Source organism: Ranitomeya imitator, chromosome 3 (genome assembly GCF_032444005.1).
Source record: "Ranitomeya imitator isolate aRanImi1 chromosome 3, aRanImi1.pri, whole genome shotgun sequence".
NCBI classification, from domain to species: Eukaryota; Metazoa; Chordata; class Amphibia; order Anura; family Dendrobatidae; genus Ranitomeya; species Ranitomeya imitator.
Genome location: NC_091284.1, coordinates 577,559,870 through 577,584,262, shown reverse-complemented (window position 1 = coordinate 577,584,262; position 24,393 = coordinate 577,559,870). Strand labels below are relative to the sequence as shown.

Here is a 24,393-nt window from a genome sequence, read left to right as displayed (position 1 = left end):
ACAGGGATCACATTCTAAGTATCGATATCAAATTACAAACAGGATGCATACTTACTATATCATCCATGGTTTACTAGTTTTATAAAAATATTTCAAAACTGTTTAAATATGTAGTAGTACGTGTAAAAAAGTTGCAAAAAATACCATGATTAGGGTGGCTTTACAAGCAGGTTTTTTTTTTTTTTAAAGGGAACCTGTCACCCCCAAAATCGATGGTGAGGTAAGCCCACTGTCATCAGGGCTTATCTATAGCATTCTGTAATGCTGTAGATAAGCCCCTGATGTTACCTAAAAGAGGAGAAAAAGAGGTTAGATTATACTCACACAGGGGCGGTCCCGCTGCGGTCCGGGTCCGATGGATGTCTCAGGTCCGTTCCGGAGCCTCCCATCTTCATTCCATGACGTCCTCTTCTGGTCTTCACGCCGCAGCTGCGACGCAGGCGTACTTTGACTTCCCTGTTGAGGGCAGAGCAAAGTACTGCAGTGCGCAGGCGCTGGGACAGGTCAAAGAGGCCCGGTCCCTGCGCACTGCAGTACTTTGCGCTGCCCACAACAGGGAAGTCAAAGTACGCCTCCTGCATCGCAGCTGCGGCGTGAAGACCAGGAGAGGACATCATCCTATGAAGATGGGAGGCTCCGGAATGGACCTGAGACACCCATCGGATCCGGACCGCAGTGGGACCGCCCCTGGGTGAACATAATCTAACCTCTTTTTCTCCTCTTTTAAGGTACCTTCACACATAACGATATAGTTAATGATATCGTTGCTTTTTGTGACGTAGCAACGATATCGTTAAGGAAATCGTTACGTGTGACAGCAACCAACGATCAGGCCCCTGCTGGGAGATCGTTGGTCGCTGAACAAAGTCCAGAACTTTATTTCGTCGCTGGACTCCTGCTGACATCGCTGGATCGGCGTGTGTGACACCGATCCAGCGATGTCTTCACTGGTAACCAGGGTAAACATCGGGTAACTAAGCGCAGGGCCGCGCTTAGTAACCCGATGTTTACCCTGGTTACCAGCGTGAAAGTAAAAAAAACAAACAGTACATACTTACCTACCGCTGTCTGTCCCCGGCGCTGTGCTCTGCACTCCTCCTGTACTGGCTGTGAGCGTCGGTCAGCAGGAAAGCCGAGCGGTGACGTCACCGCTCTGCTTTCCGGCCGCTGTGCTCAGAGCCAGTACAGGAGGAGTGCAGAGAAGCTGAGCGCCGGGGATAGACAGCGGTAGGTAAGTATGTACTGTTTGTTTTTTTTACTTTCACGCTGGTAACCAGGGTAAACATCGGGTTACTAAGCGCGGCCCTGCGCTTAGTTACCCGATGTTTACCCTGCTTACCCGGGGACTTCGGGATCGTTGGTCGCTGGAGAGCGGTCTGTGTGACAGCTCTCCAGCGACCAAACAGCGACGCTGTAGCGATCCGGATCGTTGTCGGTATCGCTGCAGCGTCGCTTAATGTGAAGGGGCCTTTAGGTAACATCGGCAGCTTATCTACAGCATTACAGAATGGTGTAGATAAGCCCCTGATGACTGTGGGCTTACCTCACCATCGATTTTGGGGGTGACAGGTTCCCTTTAATATTTTGGAATTTTTTTTGCCAAAAAAATGCTGCAGTCTGATGTTGGCTGTATTATAGGAAAATATAAAGCATGGCAAATGGAGCTTTTTGAAGCTTTTTTTTTTTTACCTATTTTTACTCTTTTTTTTGTGTATTTATTGGGTCACTCAATGCTGTTTTTTGTTTCAAAATGCAGAATACTCTAGGTCAGTGTTCCCCAATTCCAGTCCTCAGGGCCCACAACAGATCATGTTTTCAGGATTTCCTTAGTATTGCACAGAAGGGACTGGAGTTGGGGAACACTGGTCTTGTTTTATAATTTTGCCATGCATGTTCCCATAGGATTCCATATAGAGCTAAAAAAAAACCAATTACAAAAATGTCTGATTAAGGAAAAACACCGCCCAAAAATATTTGTAAAACAAATGTTCTTAATTTTTTTTAAAAAGGCCAAAAAGTATACGTGCAAAGAGAGAATAAAAATGCTCTAAAACCATTGGAAATTCATAGCAGGACAAACACAAACTTCCATTCACTAACACTATGCATCTGGCAGTTGTGACGAATACGGCTACATAAATGCCAGAAAGAGTCCTGTGTGAATCAGGTCTTAGGCTTACTTTCAGAAATGTAACCAATTCTTGATCCAGGAGTGATGGTGATACAACGCCATTTGTCTCCCGCCTTCTGTGTATAATGCTCTGGCACGCTTTTCATTCACAATACAGTGTAATATATGATCTCTTTTCCTGGATATTGCCTCATTGTTAAATACATCTCATAATCTGCTCAGTCATAAGATTATGTGGTCTGTGTACTGAGATTTAGTGCAGGAATGCAGGCTATTGTGCCGTCTATACCGTCTGCATAAACATGTCCATACTTCACTTTCGTTCAAGCGCTCCGCACACAATGCAAGGTGGAAACCTAATCTACACTTCTGTTTTGACCATCAGTTTAAAGTATATGTCCCAAGGCTAAAATTATAAGGCGAGGTATTATTTACGCCCTGTCTAAGCTTCAATGTATTGTACACGGGGCCATTAACATTCCTATGCACAGAAGAAATGTCATTTCTGCAGCACATGTGGGAAGCATTGCATATTTCTGAGTACTAGTGCACAATTCTACCAGAATAATAAAGGCTGGTATAGGCAGCAGTGACATATTTTCCATGCGTAACAGCCATTACTGTTTCTGCTGTGTAAACCTCCATAACAAAAAAAATCACCAAGAATTCTGATTTCCAATTATCGAAATATTTAAAGGGAATCTCTCTGGCTTAATAATCATAGAATGGTATAAGGTAGGGAAAAAAGCGTTGAATTCAACAATGTCTCACTTATCAGGCAGTGTGCTGTTGTTTACTTACACTGAAGGTTTTATCACTAGGACATTATCATTGCTGTGACTAGCTGGCGTGGGCTTCCTGATCCGACCACACCCCCTCCTGTGATAAGCAGCTCACTGTTTACAGACTACGCACTTACAGAGCCTGGTGTGGGCGGAGTTAGCTTTCTCAGCTCTGCTTCATGTTACATCTAAAAACTCAGATTGTGTCATAACTGCTGCACCAAGTAAACTAAGTGATACATCTTTGGATTCAGGATTTCTTTTCCTATTATTCTGCTCTCAGATGATGTAGTAAAATCCTGGTGATAGATCCCCTTTTAACCAACTATTTTACAGGCACAGTTTTCAAAGTAGTCTAGTTTAACTATTGTCATCTTATAGTATTGGGGTAATATTTTGATTCGCATATAACATACTTCACCATTTGCCTGATGAAATAATAGGATAGGAATTTAGTAGAATAGGGTTGTGATAACATATTTGCCATTTTTTCCCTCTCCTGCTGTTCTGATTTGTTTTCTTTCCTATCATCTCTTCTTACATTTTTTTTGCTCACATTCTTGCCGCTCCTTAGCAATTCCTTAGCCCCTCACCTTTCATCATCGTCACCTTTTAGTGCCCCACAGACTAAAAGGTAGACAAATAAATGTCAGCAGTCCATTACAATGTTACTCAGTTCTATGTCCGCAACGTTCTTCTACAAATCTTTAACATTTTGGATGCACATCTATCTTTTTTTCACCAGATATCAGGGATTTGCTCGTAGAGATTGCTTCTATATTTTCCCATCTCAGACACATTTCCCATTAAAATCACGCACATAGGAGAGAAATACATATTCCCTATAGCCATTCATTTTCTCAATGCATTGGCATGTCCTGGTAAAGTTTGCCATGCTAGCAGTGATATACTCTTATATATATGTATCTGTTCTTTACAGCATTATTCAACCTCATACCAGTGGGTCTTCGTGTTGTTGCAATCCAAGGTGTAAAAACGGGGCTATATATTGCAATGAACGGAGAGGGTTACCTGTACACATCAGTGAGTACCACGCTTTATTTATTCCTATATTATAATGTGCAGTGTGAACAAGATGTAGGGTTTTTATGATGGTTTTTAATCTGCACCAGTCAGAAGGTAAAGCACTGGAATCGATTCATTCCGGGATAGACATACCATTGATGCAACATGTAGAGCTGCCCAGGGGCCCATGCCGTAAGAGGCCAGACTTCTACCTCCAAAAAAGGAGGAACTGGGCACTTTGATGCATTTTTGGACTGCAAAGGTCCCATAAATTATTTTTGTACAGGGGCCCTATTCTGTTTGTGTCAGCTCCTGGATTCATCATTGCTTTTGCGTAATTTTTATGAAGAAAAAAATTATTCTTACATTGACATTAATGTGCTGAGCTCTGGATATTCAACCACCGGAACCCCAAATAATCCAAGTATGGAGCTTGAGAATGACTGCAGGTGAGGTGTGCATACTGGACCTTCACTTAATTCAGACAGGGAAGCTCAAAGCCCCATTCTCGGGATCAGGCCGGGATCACACATGCGAGAAACACGTTCGTGTCTCGCATGTGAAATCCAAGCTCTGGCGCCGTCACTCTAGAGCGGAAAGCGGGCGGCTCCATGTGTTGCTATGCGGCCGCACGCTCCGCTCTGGAGTGCCGGCGCCAGAGCTTGGATTTCACATGCGAGACACGGACGTGTTTCTCGCATGTGTGATCCCAGCCTCAGTGAGAGTCCCAACGCTCAGCATCCATCGAGATTAGGTTTGGTTTTGTCAATTTTTTTCTTTTTTTAACATTTTTTGCGTTTTGGTTATACATTTAGCTAATTCATCATTTATATGTTTTCAAGATTTTTCAAACTTTTTTTTGCTTAATTTTACTTTAGTAACCTAATTGAGTGCAAAACGTTCAAAGGGGTTTTCCGGTCTTAGGCCACAAGTCTGCAGTCACTCTGTATGCTCTTTGGTGCTGGTGCGTGTCCACAAATATGTAATTTATGTACAAGCGATCACATGCCAACTAGACATCGGCGGCTTCGCTGAAGTGTATTTATCGAGGCTGGACACTTCTAGTCAGAATATTGCCAGAAGTATGCCAGTCACATACTTGTGGTAACATGACTGCCTGCTCTGTTGTGCTGGCACAAGAGAACGCTAACAGCATGCAGTGCACGCAATGTGAGGATTCACATACATTGACTGCAGACTTGTACCCTAAAGCCGGACAACCTATTTTACATGAAACATTTTAAAGCTTAAAATAGCCAACAAATAAGCATATTTAAATTTGTGAAAAGTTATAAAAAATTTTGTGCCCAATTTGGTGAATTTGGCACAACATCAGCTAGTACAATTAAAAAAAAAAGAGAAGTAAAAAAAAAATGGACTTAATCTCTTCACGCTGCAGCCAACGTCCATTATTTTAATTTTCATTTATTCCTCACTAGTGGTAGGCGAACTCCTGGATGTTCAGGTTCGGAGGGTTTGCCGAACAGTTGAAAAAAAGCTTCCATCGGATACTAGAACAGTACCTGAACCAGAACACAGACCACATTTAGGGTATGTGCACACGCTGCAGATTCGTGTGCGGATTTTTCCGCGCAGATTCTGAAAAATTTGCAGGTAAAATGCAGGGCGTTTACCGTGGTTTTTGTGTGGATTTCACATGCGTTTTCACACCACCGGATTCCAATTATGGAACCACTGCGGAATCCGCACAAAGAATTGAGATGCTGAGGAAAATAAACTGCAGCGTTTGTGCGCGGTACTTTCTGCAGCATGTGCACTGCGGATTTGGTTTTCCATAGGTTTACATGGTACTGCTGTGAATCCGTAGCCAAATCCGCAACGTGTGCACAGACCCTTACTAGAATGGAGGTCCCGAACCTCCAGTATTTGCCACGCTGTCATGTGCATGTCAAATGACAGAATGAGCCAGCAGCTGTGATCGGAGGTAAAAAGTTTACCTCCGGTTACTGGCGTCGGCTGATGGGACTACTACTCCCATCAGCTGACGCCAGTGACCAGAGGTAAACTTTTTAGCTGCAGTTACAGCTGCGGGTTCACGCAGTCATCTGTCATCATGAGAACCGCAGTGCTCTGACCTGTGGAATTAATCTCAAGGCCAATTAGAGCCACCGGTGTTTCTCACACAGGTGCCGAACCCAAGCAGTAGCACAGACTTCCTGGTGAAGTCAGTATTCGGGGTCCATCCCCGAACAGTAGGTGTTCAGTACGGACCCCAAACTTTACTGTTCGAGTTCACCCACCTCTATTCCTCACGTCTTCGCAGAGCCATCACTTTTTTATTTTTCTGTCCGCAGACATATGAGGACTCGTTTTTTGTTGGATGAGTTGTACTTTTGATAGACCCCGTTCGTTTTACTACATGGTGTACTGGAAAACAGGAAAAAAAAAAATCCAATTGGGGAGAAATTGTGAAAAAAAAATTCTGACTTTTTTTTTAGGGAATATTTTTTTATGGTGTACATTTTGTGGTAAAAATGACCTTGCAATATGATTCTGCTCAACGGTACGATTATGGCGGTACCAAACCTATTTTGTTATTTATTATTTTAGTAGTGAAACAAAAATCAGAAGTTTGCAAAAAAAAAATTTGGGGGTTGTGTCACCATTTTATGAGAAATGTAACGTCTTCATTTTTCGGTCGACGGAAATGTGTGATGGCTTAATTTTTTCGGGGCAAGACAACGTTTTCATAAATACCATTGTGGCATAGATATAACATTTTGGTTGCTTGTTACAGCATTTTTTGTAGCATTACAGTGACCAAAAAACATAATTTTGTCGTTCTTGAATTTTTTCCGTTTATGGTGTTTACTGATCAGGTTAATTATTTTTATATTTTGATAGATCGAACTTTTCTGAACGTGATACTACATATGTGTTTTTATATTATCTTTATTTTTATTAGGGAAAAGGAGGTGATTTGATTTTTTTTTTATTTTTCCTATTTTTTAAAACTTTTTTTTTAGATTTGACTGTACTTGTTAGTTCCCTTAAGGGACTTGAAGCTGTGATCGTCTGATTGTGCTACAGTACAGAGAGCAATACCACCGTATTGCTCCATTTAGTAAAAATCACTGTTTCCTTCGAAGCCTGGCCACAGGTTGGGTTTAAAAGGAGCTCCATAATGACAAGCACAGAGGTCTTTAACAGACCCCCGGGTGTCATAGCATCCTATCAATGACCTTCAATGATATTACGAGTGCACGGATAGGCGCATGCAATGACGCGTCCCCCTTTTGACGCTTGCTAAATGCCGCTGTCAGAGTTTAATACCAGCATTTAAAAAGTGATTGTTAGGCCGGGATCACACAAACGCGTGATACGGCCGAGTCTCGCAGTTGAAAACCCAGCTCTGGCGCTTGCACTCCAGAGCGTAGCGTGCAGCTCCATCTATTGCTGTGCGGCTGCACACTCTGCTCCGGAGTGCTGGCGCCAGAGGAGGGATTTCACCTGCGAGACTCAGCCGTATCTGTGATCCCGGCCTTAAAGGCAGGTCCTGGATGTAATACACAGCCATCACCTGCGGAGTATGATGCCATACATAAACGCCACATGTCGTGAAGGGGTTAAAAGCAAAGCACAAATGTTGAATTCAACCTACCAGTAGTTTTTTTAATAAAATGTTTGCAAGAATTAACATCAATATTGTATAGAACCATGAGTAAGGCTTTATAAGGTTTTATAATTTGAAACTCGTTGGTTTCTCAAGTGTATGGAGGCCCTGCCACAATTTTAATATACCAATAAAAGTGAAGTGTAATCTTGCTTTTCGTGCCATCTCTGGATGATTCTTTCTTTTCTAGCAATATTGTATACTATGCCGCCATACAACAGTTGTCAATTTTGAAAGAATGACATCTTATTGCAAGGATGGAACAGAAATTTGAAAAGATCATTTTTCAACTTGGGCGGGTTGAGTACTTTATTTAGCTAGTGCTGCTTATTAAAATTGTGGTTTAATTCAGCATACAATAATCATTTTAATGAACAGAAGGGAAGCTATTATACTTAAAGGGCTTTCTCCTTTCAGAAAATCTTTGTCCACCGTTTACTATTTACTATAAAATAACAAACCGCTCCTTACTTATCATCCCTGGGTCCAGCTCTGGCCCTAATCCAAGTATATTCTGTTGGCAATGGTGATGATAGGCACAACAATCAATCAATGAGCTCAGTGGCTCCACCTGTTTAGACAAAACACTCCCACCACCCCAAGATCCGCTGAGCTCACTAATTGGCTTCTGCAATGTTAACATGACATCAGCACCGCACTATTAATACGATATCAGCACCACACTGTTAACAGGATGTCAGCACCGCACTATTAGGCTGGGGTCACACTTGCGACTTAAACGGATAAAAAAAATCGCATTGCACTCGGACCAATGTTAAGCTATGGGGCAGCTCCCAGCAGCCGACTTTGTGTCGGCCGTTTTCCTCGGTCTGAGACAATCACAGCATGCTGCAATTGTCTCAGACCGAGGAAAACTCTCGGCTCACTCGCACCCATATAAGCCTATGGGTGCGAGTGAGACAGCGCACACCACTCGGATATCATCAGAGTGATGTGCATTATAAGCGGACCCCAGCAATGGAGGAGATGGAGAAATTCATTTCTCCGCCACCTCCGCAGCTGTGCTCAGATCCTCCCTGTGCAAGAGAATAGGAGCACAGACGCATGACACTCGGCTCCTGCTCTGCTGCGAGCAGGAGCCGACGGTCATTAGCATATCGCATCCGATGATCTCGCATCGGATGCAATACGCCAGTGTGACCCCAGCCTTAATATGATGTCAGTACCACACTGTTAACACGATGTCAGCACCGCACTATTAAAGGGAACCTGTCACCACTTTTTTGCTCTATCAGCTAAAAATATCATTTAATTGCTTGTCAGGTATGCATTCCACATCTACATTTGAAACCCCCCGACACCCCATGTATCACCCATAAAAACCTTTTTGATCTGTCCGGCGTTATATGTTAATCTCTTCAGTCCGGTACGATGGGCGTTGCGTCTGTTCCCTCACTCCACCCCTCCTCGGCTTGCTGTATGCATTCTTTGCCGTGAATCTCGCAGAGCGCCTACAGACTTTGCGCGTACGCAATGTGATCTCACGCGTGCGCAGTACGCTTTGCCCAATTGCGGGCAAAGCTGAAAAGCAGAATGGCGCATGCGCCAGTACTGTGCCGTACTGCTTTTCAGCTTTGCCCGCACTGTTAACACAACATCAGCACCGCACCGTTAACACAACATCAGCACCGCACTGTTAACACGATATCAGCACCGCACTGTTAACACGATATCCGCACCGCACTGTTAACACGATATCAGCACCGCACTGTTAACACGATATTAGCACCGCACTGTTAACACGATATCAGCACCACACTGTTAACACGATATCAGCACCGCACTGTTAACACGATATCAGCACCGCACTGTTAACACGATATCAGCACCGCACTGTTAACACGATATCAGCACCACACTGTTAACACGATTGTCATGATCCCAATGGCAGGGGATCACTAAAGGACAAGCACAGATACAAACAAGCTCTAGGGCGATGGAACCTGAGCTGACCGCGACCCTGAACCTAACACACAAATAAAAGTAGCCGGGGATTGTGCCTACGATGATCCTAGACGTCTCGCTCCAGCCGAAGATCTAACTTCCCCTATTAGAAGAAACACAGACCTCTCTTGCCTCCAGAGAAACACCCCACAGAAATAGCAGCCCCCCACATATAATGACGGTGAAATGAGAGGAAAGCACATACGCAGTATGAAAACAGTTTCAGCAAAATGAGGCCCACTAAAGCTAGATAGCAGAGGATACAAAAGTGATCTGCGCGGTCAGCGAAAAACCCTTCAAAAAACCATCCTGAAAATACTTGAACTCATGTGCCAACTCATGGTACATGAGGAGCAATTTCAGCCCACTAGAGCAACCAGCAGCAAAGAATCAAATATCTGCAGGCTGGACTAAAAACCAAATTAAGCAAAACACCAAAACAGGAAAATCCAAACTTAGCTTGACCAGAAGGTTCTAGGAGCAGGGAGCAGAGGTAACAAGACACACTGGATACATTGATAACCGGCGAGGAAATGCCAGCAAAGCCAGGTTAAATAGGAAACTCCCATATCCTGATGGAACAGGTGGAACCCAGAGACCCAGGAAAGACAAGTCACCCAGTACCATCAGTAACCACCAGAGGGAGCCCAAAAACAGAACTCACAACAGTACCCCCCCCCTTGAGGAGGGGTCACCGAACCCTCACGAGAACCACCAGGGCGACCAGGATGAGCCCTATGAAAAGCGCGAACCAAATCATCAGCATGAACATCCGAGGCAACCACCCAAGAATTATCCTCCTGACCATAACCCTTCCACTTGACCAAATACTGGAGTTTCCGTCTAGAAACACGAGAATCCAAGATCTTCTCCACAACATACTCCAATTCTCCCTCCACCAGCACTGGAGCAGGAGGCTCAAGCGAAGGAACAACAGGTACCTCATACTTCCGCAACAACGACCGATGAAACACATTATGAATAGCAAACGATGCCGGGAGATCCAAACGAAACGACACAGGGTTAAGAATTTCCAAGATCCTATAGGGACCGATGAACCGAGGCTTGAACTTAGGAGAAGAGACCTTCATAGGAACAAAGCGAGAAGACAACCACACCAAGTCCCCAACAAGAAGTCGAGGACCCACGCGGCGACGGCGATTAGCAAACTGCTGAGCCTTCTCCTGGGACAACTTCAAATTGTCCACCACATGACTCCAAATCCGATGCAACCTATCCACCACCATGTCCACTCCAGGACAATCAGAAGGTTCCACCTGACCAGAGGAAAAATGAGGATGAAACCCCGAATTACAAAAGAAAGGAGAAACCAAGGTAGCAGAACTAGCCCGATTATTAAGGGCAAACTCGGCCAGCGGCAAAAAGGTAACCCAGTCATCCTGATCAGCAGAAACAAAACACCTTAAATAAGTTTCCAAGGTCTGATTAGTTCGTTCAGTCTGGCCATTCGTCTGAGGATGGAATGCAGACGAAAAGGACAAATCAATGCCCATCTTAGCACAGAACGTCCGCCAAAATCTAGACACAAACTGGGATCCCCTGTCAGAAACGATGTTCTCAGGAATCCCATGCAAACGAACCACATTCTGAAAAAACAGAGGGACCAACTCGGAGGAGGAAGGCAACTTAGGCAAGGGTACCAGATGAACCATTTTAGAAAAGCGATCACACACAACCCAGATGACGGACATTTTTTGAGAGACAGGGAGATCCGAAATAAAGTCCATGGAAATGTGCGTCCAAGGCCTCTTCGGGATAGGCAAAGGTGACAACAATCCACTGGCCCGAGAACAGCAAGGCTTAGCCCGAGCACAAACCTCACAAGACTGCACAAAAGAACGCACATCCCTCGACAAGGAAGGCCACCAAAAAGACCTGGCCACCAAGTCTCTAGTACCAAATATTCCAGGATGACCTGCCAACGCAGAAGAATGGACCTCGGAGATGACTCTACTGGTCCAATTATCCGGAACAAACAGTCTCTCAGGCGGACAACGATCAGGTTTACCCGCCTGAAACTCCTGCAAAGCACGTCGCAAGTCTGGAGAGACAGCAGACAAAATCACCCCATCCCTAAGGATACCAGAGGGCTCAGAATTTCCAAGGGAGTCAGGCACAAAACTCCTAGAAAGAGAATCCGCCTTCACATTCTTTGAACCTGGCAGGTATGAAACCACAAAATTGAAACGAGTGAAAAACAGTGACCAACGAGCCTGTCTAGGATTCAGACGCCTGGCAGACTCAAGGTAAATCAAATTTTTGTGATCAGTCAAAACCACCACACGATGTCTAGCACCCTCTAGCCAATGACGCCACTCCTCAAATGCCCACTTCATGGCCAAAAGTTCCCGATTACCAACATCATAATTCCGCTCAGCCGGCGAAAACTTTCTAGAGAAAAACGCGCATGGCTTCATCACTGAGCCATCGGAGCTTCTCTGTGACAAAACCGCCCCCGCTCCAATCTCGGAAGCATCAACCTCAACCTGAAAAGGGAGCGAAACATCTGGCTGACGCAACACAGGAGCAGAAGAAAACCGGCGCTTAAGTTCCTGAAAGGCCTCCACAGCCGCAGGAGACCAATTAGCAACATCAGCACCCTTCTTAGTCAAATCCGATAAAAGGCTTAACAACACTAGAAAAATTAGTTATAAAACGACGATAAAAATTAGCAAAGCCCAAGAACTTCTGTAGACTCTTAAGAGATGTAGGCTGCGTCCAGTCACAAATAGCCTGAACCTTGACAGGATCCATCTCAATAGTAGAAGGGGAAAAAATATACCCCAAGAAAGAAATCTTCTGGACTCCAAAGAGACACTTTGAGCCTTTTACAAACAAGGAATTGGCCCGCAGGACCTGAAACACCTTCCTGACCTGCTGAACATGAGACTCCCAGTCATCAGAAAAAACCAAAATATCATCCAAATACACAATCATAAATTTATCCAGATATTCACGGAAAATATCGTGCATAAAGGACTGGAAGACTGAAGGAGCATTAGAAAGTCCAAAAGGCATTACCAAATACTCAAAATGGCCCTCAGGCGTATTAAATGCGGTTTTCCACTCATCACCTTGCTTTATTCGTATAAGATTATACGCACCCCGAAGATCAATCTTAGTGAACCATTTAGCCCCCTTAATGCGAGCAAACAAATCAGTCAACAATGGCAAAGGATACTGATATTTTACGGTAATCTTATTCAAAAGACGATAATCTATACAAGGCCTCAAGGAACCATCTTTTTTGGCCACGAAAAAAAAACCTGCTCCCAAAGGGGACAAAGATGGACGGATATGTCCCTTTTCCAAGGACTCCTTAACATAATCCCACATAGCAGTATGCTCTGGCACTGACAGATTGAACAAACGACCTTTAGGAAATTTACTGCCTGGAATTAAATTTATAGCACAATCGCAATCCCTATGAGGAGGAAGCGAACTGAGCTTAGGCTCCTCAAAAACATCCCGATAGTCAGACAAAAACACAGGAATCTCAGAAGGAGTAGATGAAGCGATAGAAATCGGAGGTGCATCATCATGAACCCCCTGACAACCCCAGCTTAACACAGACATTGATTTCCAGTCAAGGACTGGATTATGAGTTTGTAACCATGGCAGACCAAGCACTAGGACATCATGCAAATTATACAGTACCAGGAAGCGAATCACCTCCTGATGAACAGGAGTCATACGCATGGTCACTTGTGTCCAGTACTGAGGTTTATTCATAGCCAAAGGTGTAGAGTCAATTCCCTTCAAAGGAATAGGGACTTCCAGAGGCTCCAGACTAAACCCACAGCGATTGGCAAATGACCAATCCATAAGACTCAGGGCAGCGCCTGAATCCACATAGGCATCGACGGAAATGGCTGATAATGAACAAATCAGAGTCACAGACAGAATGAACTTAGACTGTAAAGTACTAATGGCAACAGACTTATCAACCTTTTTTGTGCGTTTAGAGCATGCTGATATAACATGAGCTGAATCACCACAATAAAAGCACAACCTTTTTTTCCGCCTATAATTTTGCCGTTCACTTCTGGACTGAATTCTATCACATTGCATTATCTCAGGTGACGGTTCAGACGACACCGCCAAATGATGCACAGGTTTGCGCTCCCGTAAACGCCGATCAATCTGAATAGCCATAGTCATAGACTCATTCAGACCAGTAGGCGCAGGGAACCCCACCATAACATCTTTAATGGCCTCAGAAAGGCCATCTCTGAACTTTGCAGCCAGGGCGCACTCATTCCACTGAGTAAGCACCGACCACTTCCGAAATTTTTGACAATAAATTTCTGCTTCATCTTGCCCCTGAGAGAGGGCCAACAAAGCTTTTTCAGCCTGAATCTCTTGGTTAGGTTCCTCATAGAGCAAACCCAATGCCAGAAAAAACGCATCCGCATTAAGCAACGCAGGGTCCCCTGGTGCCAATGCAAATGCCCAATCCTGAGGGTCACCCCGCAGGAAAGATATAATAATCTTGACTTGCTGAGCAGGGTCTCCAGAGGAGCGAGATTTCAAAGAAAGAAACAACTTGCAATTGTTCCTAAAATTCAGAAAACGAGATCTATCTCCAGAAAAAAACTCTGGGACAGGAATTCTAGGTTCAGACATAGGAGCATGTACAACAAAATCCTGTATATTTTGAACCTTAGCGGCAAGATTATTCAGGCTGGAAGCCAAACTCTGGACGTCCATGATAAACAGCTGAGATCAGAGCCATTCAAAGATTAAGAGGAGGAGGAAGTAGCCACGCTGCAATAAGGCTAGGCAGCAAACTCTGAGGGAAAGAGAAAAAAAAAAAAAAAAAAAAAACTTCCTCAGACTACTTATCCTCCTACTTCAGCCAATACAATTAACACTTTGTGGGCCGGTTATACTGTCATGATCCCAATGGCAGGGGATCACTAAAGGACAAGCACAGATACAAACAAGCTCTAGGGCGATGGAACCTGAGCTGACCGCGACCCTGAACCTAACACACAAATAAAAGTAGCCGGGGAACGTGCCTACGATGATCCTAGACGTCTCGCTCCAGCCGAAGATCTAACTTCCCCTATTAGAAGAAACACAGACCTCTCTTGCCTCCAGAGAAACACCCCACAGAAATAGCAGCCCCCCACATATAATGACGGTGAAATGAGAGGAAAGCACATACGCAGTATGAAAACAGTTTCAGCAAAATGAGGCCCACTAAAGCTAGATAGCAGAGGATACAAAAGTGATCTGCGCGGTCAGCGAAAAACCCTTCAAAAAACCATCCTGAAAATACTTGAACTCATGTGCCAACTCATGGTACATGAGGAGCAATTTCAGCCCACTAGAGCAACCAGCAGCAAAGAATCAAATATCTGCAGGCTGGACTAAAAACCAAATTAAGCAAAACACCAAAACAGGAAAATCCAAACTTAGCTTGACCAGAAGGTTCTAGGAGCAGGGAGCAGAGGTAACAAGACACACTGGATACATTGATAACCGGCGAGGAAATGCCAGCAAAGCCAGGTTAAATAGGAAACTCCCATATCCTGATGGAACAGGTGGAACCCAGAGACCCAGGAAAGACAAGTCACCCAGTACCATCAGTAACCACCAGAGGGAGCCCAAAAACAGAACTCACAACACACGATATTAGCACCGCTCTATTAACACGATATCAGCACCGCACTGTTAACACGATATTAGAACCGCACTGTTAACACGACATCAGCACCGCACTGTTAACATGATATCAGCACCGCACTGTTAACACGATATTAGCACCGCACTGTTAACACGATATCAGCACCGCACTGTTAACACAACATCAGCACCGCACTGTTAACACGATATCAGCACCGCACTATTAACACGATATCAGCACCACACTGTTAACACGATATCAGCACCGCACTGTTAACACAACATCAGCACCGCACTGTTAACACGATATCAGCACCACACTGTTAACACGATATCAGCACCACACTGTTAACACGATATCAGCACCGCACTGTTAACACGATATTAGCACCGCAGTGTTAACGCAACATCAGCACCGCACTGTTAACACGATATCAGCACCACATTGTTAACACGATATCAGCATTGCACTGTTAACACGATATCAGCACTGCACTGTTAACACGATATCAGCACCGCACTGTTAACACGACATCAGCACCGCATTGTTAACACGATGTCAGCACCGCATTGTTAACACGATGTCAGCACAGCACTGTTAACACGATGTCAGCACAGCACTGTTAACACGACGTCAGCACCGCACTGTTAACACGACATCAGCACCGCACTGTTAACACGATATCAGCACCGCACTGTTAACACGATGTCAGCACAGCACTGTTAACATGATATCAGCACCACACTGTTAACACGATTTCAGCACCGCACTGTTAACACGATATCAGCACCGCACTGTTAACACGATATCAGCACCGCACTGTTAACACGATATCAGCACCGCACTGTTAATACGACGTTAGCACCGCACAGTTAACACGATATCAGCACCGCATTGTTAACACGATATCAGCACCGCACTGTTAACACGATGTCAGCACCGCACTGTTAACACGATATCAGCACCGCACTGTTAATACGACGTTAGCACTGCACAGTTAACACGATATCAGCACCGCATTGTTAACACGATATCAGCACCGCACTGTTAACACGATGTCAGCACCGCACTGTTAACACGATGTCAGCACAGCACTGTTAACACGATATCAGCACCGCACTGTTAACATGACATCAGCACCGCACTGTTAACACGATGTCAGCACAGCACTGTTAACATGATATCAGCACCACACTGTTAACACGATATCAGCACCGCACTGTTAACACGATGTCAGCACCACACTGTTAATGACAAATCAACGTGTGCACAACCTACAGTGGTGCATGGGTAGGTTCCCAAACCGTGATACTAAATAAGTAAGAAACCCAGCACTCAACTTTGCGGTGAGAAGAAAATTGGATAGTTTATTGTTTATTGTTGCTTGTTTGGGATACAATAAACTATCCAATTTTCTTCTCACCGCAAAGTTGAGTGCTGGGTTTCTTACTTATTTAGCACCACACTGTTAACACGATATCAGCACCGCACTGTTAACACGATATCAGCACCGCACTGTCAACACGATATCAGCACCGCACTATTAACACGATGTCAGCACCGCACTGTTAACACGTTATCAGCACCGCACTGTTAACACGATGTCAGCACCGCACTGTTAACACGTTATCAGCACTGCACTGTTAACATGACATCAGCACCGCACTGTTAACACGATGTCAGCACCACACTATTAACACGATGTCAGCACCGCACTATTAACACGATGTCAGCACCGCAATGTTAACACGATGTCAGCACTGCACTATTAACACGATGTCAGCACCGCACTGTTAACACGATATCAGCACCGCACTGTTAACACGATATCAGCACCGCACTGTTAACACGATATCAGCACCGCACTGTTAACACGATATCAGCACCGCACTGTTAACACGATATCAGCACCGCACTGTTAACACGATATCAGCACCGCACTGTTAACACGATATCAGCACCGCACTATTAACATGATATCCGCACCGCACTGTTAACACGATGTCAGCACCCCACTGTTAATACGACGTTAGCACCGCACAGTTAACACGATATCAGCACCGCACTGTTAACACGATATCAGCACCGCACTGTTAACACGACATCAGCACCGCACTATTAACACGATATCAACACCGCACTATTAACACGATATCAGCACCGCACTGTTAATACGACGTTAGCACCGCACAGTTAACACGATATCAGCACCGCATTGTTAACACGATGTCAGCACCACACTGTTAATGACAAATCAACGTGTGCACAACCTACAGTGGTGCATGGGTAGGTTCCCAAACCGTGATACTAAATAAGTAAGAAACCCAGCACTCAACTTTGCGGTGAGAAGAAAATTGGATAGTTTATTGTTTATTGTTGCTTGTTTGGGATACAATAAACTATCCAATTTTCTTCTCACCGCAAAGTTGAGTGCTGGGTTTCTTACTTATTTAGCACCGCACTGTTAACACGATATCAGCACCGCACTGTTAACACGATATCAGCACCGCACTGTTAACACGATATCAGCACCGCACTATTGACACGATGTCAGCACCGAACTGTTAACACGATATCAGCACCGCACTATTAACACGATGTCAGCACCGCACTGTTAACACGATATCAGCACCGCACTATTAACACGATATCAGCACCGCACTGTTATCACGACATCAGCACCGCACTATTAACACGATGTCAGCACCGCACTGTTAACACGACATCAGCACCGCACTGTTAACACGATATCAGCACCGCACTGTTAACACGATATCAGCACCGTACTGTTAACACGATGTCAGCACCGCAATGTTAACACGATATCAACACTGCACTATTAACACGATGTCAGCACTGCACTGTTAACATGATATCAGCACCGCACTGTTAACACGATATCAGCACCGCTCTATTAACACGATATCTGCACCGCAATGTTAACACGATATCAGCACCGCACTGTTAACATGATATCAGCACCGCACTATTAACACGATGTCAGCACCGCACTGTTAACACGATATCAGCACCGCACTGTTAACACGACATCAGCACCGCACTATTAACACGATATCAGCACCGCACTGTTAACACGACATCAGCACCGCACTATTAACACGATGTCAGCACCGCACTGTTAACACGACGTCAGCACCGCACTGTTAACACGACATCAGCACCGCACTGTTAACACGACATCAGCACCGCACTGTTAACACGACATCAGCACCGCACTGTTAACACGACATCAGCACCACTGAGACAGTGCGATGCTGCACTGCCTTATGGGCTCTTGCTACTGTACCAGCGGACTATATGTGCCACTATGGATTGACTCCGCTAGTCCCATACTTCTAATTGGGTGAGTGAGTTCCAAATCCTTATTTATGATGTGATGCTTATTTATATTATTTCTTGGGGTTTGACCAATAAGTTAATACATGTCAAATATATCTGTTGCTATCAATGACTATTAATGTTATATGCATAATTGACTCTCACTAGGTCATCCTTTAGTCCATTTTGTTACTAGCTTTACACTGCCAGTATCACAGGTCCTATTTGTTAGTCAGTGTTAGTAACACTTTATCTGTATATGTTATGTCTTTGTCTGTGTGGCGTTGCACTGTTTGCGCTTTTTAAGTCCAGTAGGACTTTTCGGTTACAGATTTTAATACTCATTATTAAAAGCTAAGTTTTATATTGCCACTTCTTGCTATCATACTACAGCACTGCACTGTTAACACGACATCAGTGCCGCAGATGATACCGGACACCGGGAGCTGCGCCAGAAACTGGGCACTGTAACTAGGAACAATGAGTAAAGTGAAGTTTGTGTTTCCATATCGGGGACAAAGATTATCTGAAAATGGACAACTCATTTAACTGGTGAAATATCTCATGCTTTAGGGCTCATACTCACTTGCGAGAAACTCGGATGAGTCTCGCACGTCAATACCCTGCACTGCACCCGGCACTTAGGAGCAGAGCGTGCGGCTACATGTATTCCTATGCGGCTGCACGTTCCGATCTGAGTGCCGGCAGCAGCACTGAGTATTAACATGCGAGACTCATTCGAGTTTCTTGCAAGTGAGTATGAGCCCTTAGTATTAGATTCTCCTCTGGCAAAGCTAAAATAATAGTGTGGACAATGTATGTCAGTGCTATAACAAACCTTAATCAGCATTAGGTTGAATTTGGGTAACAGGATGGAACGTTTTACTTTATATTTAGGAAGTATTGGACCTCCCAGGCTTTACGGGGTCACACCTTCAGCAACAAGCACATACTTTTCACATAATTTGTACAATATTTTACAGTTTGAAGCATAATTGCATGATAGTATCGATGGTTGTAAAGTGCGGGTGGCGACTTAAGTTAATAGGTGGAGCCTCACCATTGGTCATAGGATAGTGCATGACAACATTTGTAAAACAACTCAAAAGGACAGACATTGGTGTAACTATAGAAAGCACTGAGAAGTAAAGCACATGATCACTTCTGTAAAACCTGCTCCCAAGTTGGCCCTACAATTGGCACCCCCCTCGCTTTTCAATAAGGTTCGACTCAGAGATTGAGCAGCATTGCTCTAAGCAGTGATGTCGACCTTTTGGCTCCAATAGATATTCCTCAACTATAATCCCAAGCCTGTCCGGGCATGTTGCAGCTTTCTTGGAAAGCCACAAGTTTGAGTAGATTGCCTTATAGTAACAAATAGAACATGTTAAGAACCATATACATGGGCCGATAATGGCCAAATGAGCGTTCATAAAAAAGCTTGTCCTGAAAATTGGCAACATTGTAAACATGTGTTGATCAACTAACAATTGAGAAAACTCATTTGATTATTTATATTGGCATAAAAATGATTGCTACATGCATTCTGTATTGGTATTACCAACTTTTCAGTCTGTTCCGTCCCCCTACATTTATGTCATCCCACGGGAAGGAGTGCCTGTAGACGACCCAAGCTCGTTTGTGGGCAGAAAGCCGTCTGTGTAAACAGTTCTTTACGTCGGATGGCTATTACCATATTACATTGGTAATTCATGTGGGCAGGAGGTAAACTAGTCGATGTTGTGATACTTTTGTTGCAAGCATATGGCGTCACAGATGTTATCTCACATTGACCTGTGTGTTGCATGGCAGTCACATATACAGGATAAAAACTATGACCTGCTTTTCATTTGCCTGTCTAGTTCTATGGCTTACTGCGCATTAAATGTTGGCATTGGACATTCCATTCCGCTTTACATTCTTAGATTTATGATGTTAGTTTAGTGGAGAACAACCAATTACAATTGATCACATAACTTTTTTAGAGGCCCCCAAGAAAAGTGTCCTCGATATATATGACAGGTTCTCACAAGCTAAGTTCTGGGTTACTGATGATCAGTGTCAACAGAAAAATGAAAATGTGCAATATAGTGTCTCTCTGTGGCGTTTAAACAAGGTGATGTGGATGAATTATGGTTGCTGCTGCAAGAAAGCAATATTGCATTGCACATAGACAGGTAAGTGTCCTGGGGAACAAAAAACAAATGATGTGTTCAGGGAAAAATGTTTCCTTTAACATGCTCGCTGGAAGGATCCTTCAGAAATATTAAGAAGTCTCTCAGACTGATATCCCCTGAAAATAAAATTAGTATAAACAAAATAGTACTTGAGAATATGTGGATATATTAAGTGGTTTACCCCAGCAACCGGCCTTGGAGACATGACTGTTCTCAATGTCAAAGCTTGATGGGCACATTGGCATTGCATTGAGCGCTGGGTCGAGTAAAGGTCCGTGTATATTGGTTGATTTTTTGGCAATAAATGACCACCGATCAGTAAATATTTAGTGATCAGGGGTATGTAGCAGCCTGTTCACAGGCAGACTGTGCTTCAGATACATACTGATAAATCTGTGATAAATCGTTCAGTGTACACAGGCTGCTATTGTTCTCGGCAGCGCAAGTCTTGTTTACACAGGACAATGTGCTGCCAAGAACGATGATCTTTTCTGCAAACCAAAAGATCGTTTTACTTGACAGACAAGTGTTTTACTCATTCATCGGGAGATCAGCAACCTGTTTACACGTCACGATTACTGTGAAGCAAGCATTCCTAAGAATGCTAATTCACGATATTTGTGCATTGTAAGTGGACCTTTAGAAAAGAGCAATCATGCCATACTTTTTGCCATAACACAGTGTTATATATTATTATCCATTCTATTAAGTTTTTCTAACAATAAATGAGTGAAGGGTTTTTCCTGGACTATACTATGCATGGCCTATCCTAAGTATGGGAACTCTAGCTTGGAGCAGCTGTTGCTGGTAAATAGTGAAGGGAAAGTGATGCTCACTGGACACCTCAACCTTTCAGGCAGGGGATCAGTGGGCGTGCTGAGAGTCAGATCCCAACTGATCTGATATTAAGAATTAGGAATTATTATAGTCTTGGAAAACCCAATATAGACCTTCATGTCTATAAACTCTATATTTTCAAAATCTAGTACTTACGAATCAGTGGCTCAGGTACCATATATAGCTCTCCAGTACTTACAAATCAGTAGGTCAGGTACCACATATAGCTCTCCAGTACTTACAAATCAGTGGGTCAGGTACCACATATAGCTCTCCAGTACCTACCAATCAGTGGGTCAGGTACCACATATAGCTCTCCAGTACTTACAAATCAGTGGGTCAGGTACCACATATAGCTCTCCAGTACTTACAAATCAGTGGGTCAGGTACCACATATAGCTCTCCAGTACTTACAAATCAGTGGGTCCAGTACCACATATAGCTCTCCAGTACTTACCAATCAATGGGTCAGGTACCACATATAGCTTTCCAGTACTTACCAATCAGTGGGTCAGGTACCACATATAGTTCTCCAGTACTTACCAATCAGTGGGTCCAGTAACATGTATAGCTCTCCAGTACTTTCCAATCTGTGGATCAGGTACCACATATAGCTCTCCAGTACTTATCAATCAATGGATCAGGTACCACATATAGCTCTCTGGTACTTACCTATCAGTGGGTCAGGTACCACATATAGCTCTCCAGTACTTACAAATCAGTGGGTCAGGTACCACATATAGCTCTCCAGTACTTACCAATCAATGGGTCAGGTACCACATAAAGTTCTCCAGTACTTACCAATCAGTGGGTCCAGTACCATGTATAGCTCTCCAGTACTTTCCAATCTGTGGATCAGGTACCACATATAGCTCTCCAGTACTTATCAATCAATGGATCAGGTACCACATATAGCTCTCTGGTACTTACCAATCAGTGAGTCAGGTACCACATATAGCTCTCCAGTACTTACAAATCAGTGGGTCAGGTACCACATATAGCTCTCCAGTACTTACAAATGAGTGGGTCATGTACCACATATAGCTCTCCAGTACTTACCAATCAGTGGATCAGGCACCACATATAGCTCTCCAGTACTTACCAATCAGTGGGTCAGGTACCACATATAGTTCTCCAGTACTTACCAATCAGTGGGTCCAGTACCACATATAGCTCTCCAGTACTTACCAATCAGTGGATCAGGTACCACATATAGCTCTCCGGTACTTACCAATCAGTGGGTCAGGTACCACATATAGCTCTCCTGTACTTACCAATCAGTGGGTCAGGTACCACAAATAGCTCTCCAGTACTTACCAATCATTGGGTCCAGCACCACATAGAGGTTTAGAGGAGGATCAGTGGTTGTCCAGGAGGTGACTGGCAAGGCCAATCCGGGTCCTGAAGAATCACTCACCTAAGGGACATAAAGAAGTAGATGTAGACCAGTAGATACAGTAGATACTGCTTGTGCCTTGTACAGAGCTCATTTTTGTTTTGGCCCAAAGATTCTCCTGTCTTCAACTGCATGCTGTTTAAAGAGAGCCTGTTAACACAATTTGTAATGTAAAGTACAGACCTGGCTGTATTGGCGTGGTAATACTGATTACATAATAATAATATTTTTTTTTATTTATATAGCGCATATAGCGCCAACATATTCCACAGCATCTTACATTATAGAGGGGACTTGTACAGAGACATTACAGCATAACAATAAACACAGATCAAAACAGATACCAAGAGGAGTGAGGGCCCTGCTCGCAAGCTTACAATCTATAAGGAAAAGGGGAGACAGGAAAGGTGGATGGTAACAATTGCTTTCGTTGTTCGGTCCAGCCATAGTGTAAGAATCAGGTGTTCATATTAACCTGCATGAACCAGTTAACAGCTTACATAGGTAACAGTACAGACACAGAGGGCTATTAACTGCATAAAGCTTTTGAGAACATGATCCAAGGAACCTGATTATGGTTTAAGTTTTTTGAATGGGCCACACAGGGATAGTTAGGTTAATGTGTTGAGACGGTAGGCCAGTCAGAACAGCAAATGCGATTTTAGGGCTCGCTTAAAACTGTGGGGATTAATCGTATTAACCTGGGTAGTGCATTCCAAAGAATTAGCGCAGCAGGTGAAAAGTCTTGGAGACGGGAGTGGGAGGTTCTGATTATTGAGGATGCTAACCTCAGGTCATTAGCAGAATGGAGAGTACGGGAAGGGTGGTAGACTGAGACCAGGGAGGAGATAGAGGGTGGTGCTGAGCCATGGAGTGCTTTGTGGATAATTTTAATAAGTTTGTACTGGATTCTTGAGTGGATGAGTAACCAGTGTAATGACTGGCACAGGGTAGAGGCATGGGTGTAACGGTTGGTGAGGAATATGATCCTGGCAGCAGCATTCAGGACAGATTAGAGCGGGGGAGAGTTTGGTAAGAGGGAGGCCAATTAGTAGAGAGTTACAATAGTCCAGACGAGAATGAATAAGAGAAACAGTAAGAGTTTTTGCAGAGTCAAAAGTAAGAAAAGGTCGAATTCTAGAAATGTTTTTGATGTGAAGATAACAAGAGCGAGACAGTGATCGGATGTGTGGGGGTGAATGAAAGCTCGGAATCAAGTATGACCTCAAGGCAGCAGGCATGTTGCTTGGAAGTAATGGTGGAACCACACACGGAGATGGCAATGTCAGGCATTGATATCTTTGATGAAGAAATCTGCTTTGTTGTTTTTCTATAATCAGCATTTGAAGTTTTCTACTAATAAGGTCTTCTCTTCCCTGTCTGTGATTTCCTGGCCCCTCTGTTTCCTCCAGCCTTTGAATGATAGATCGCTGGTAAAATTTCAAACAGAGGA

General features: G+C 43.9%; 1 protein-coding gene across 2 annotated transcripts in view; it reads left to right on the top strand.

Annotated features, from left to right (window-relative positions):
- FGF14 (fibroblast growth factor 14) overlaps positions 1 to 24,393 on the top strand; it is a 760,334-nt gene that overhangs the window by 553,766 nt on the left and 182,175 nt on the right. For both annotated transcript variants that reach the window (XM_069757983.1, XM_069757982.1), the window contains exon 3: positions 3,854 to 3,957. In XM_069757983.1, the coding sequence (XP_069614084.1) occupies positions 3,854 to 3,957 (104 nt within the window). The remainder of the gene's footprint in view (positions 1 to 3,853; positions 3,958 to 24,393) is intronic.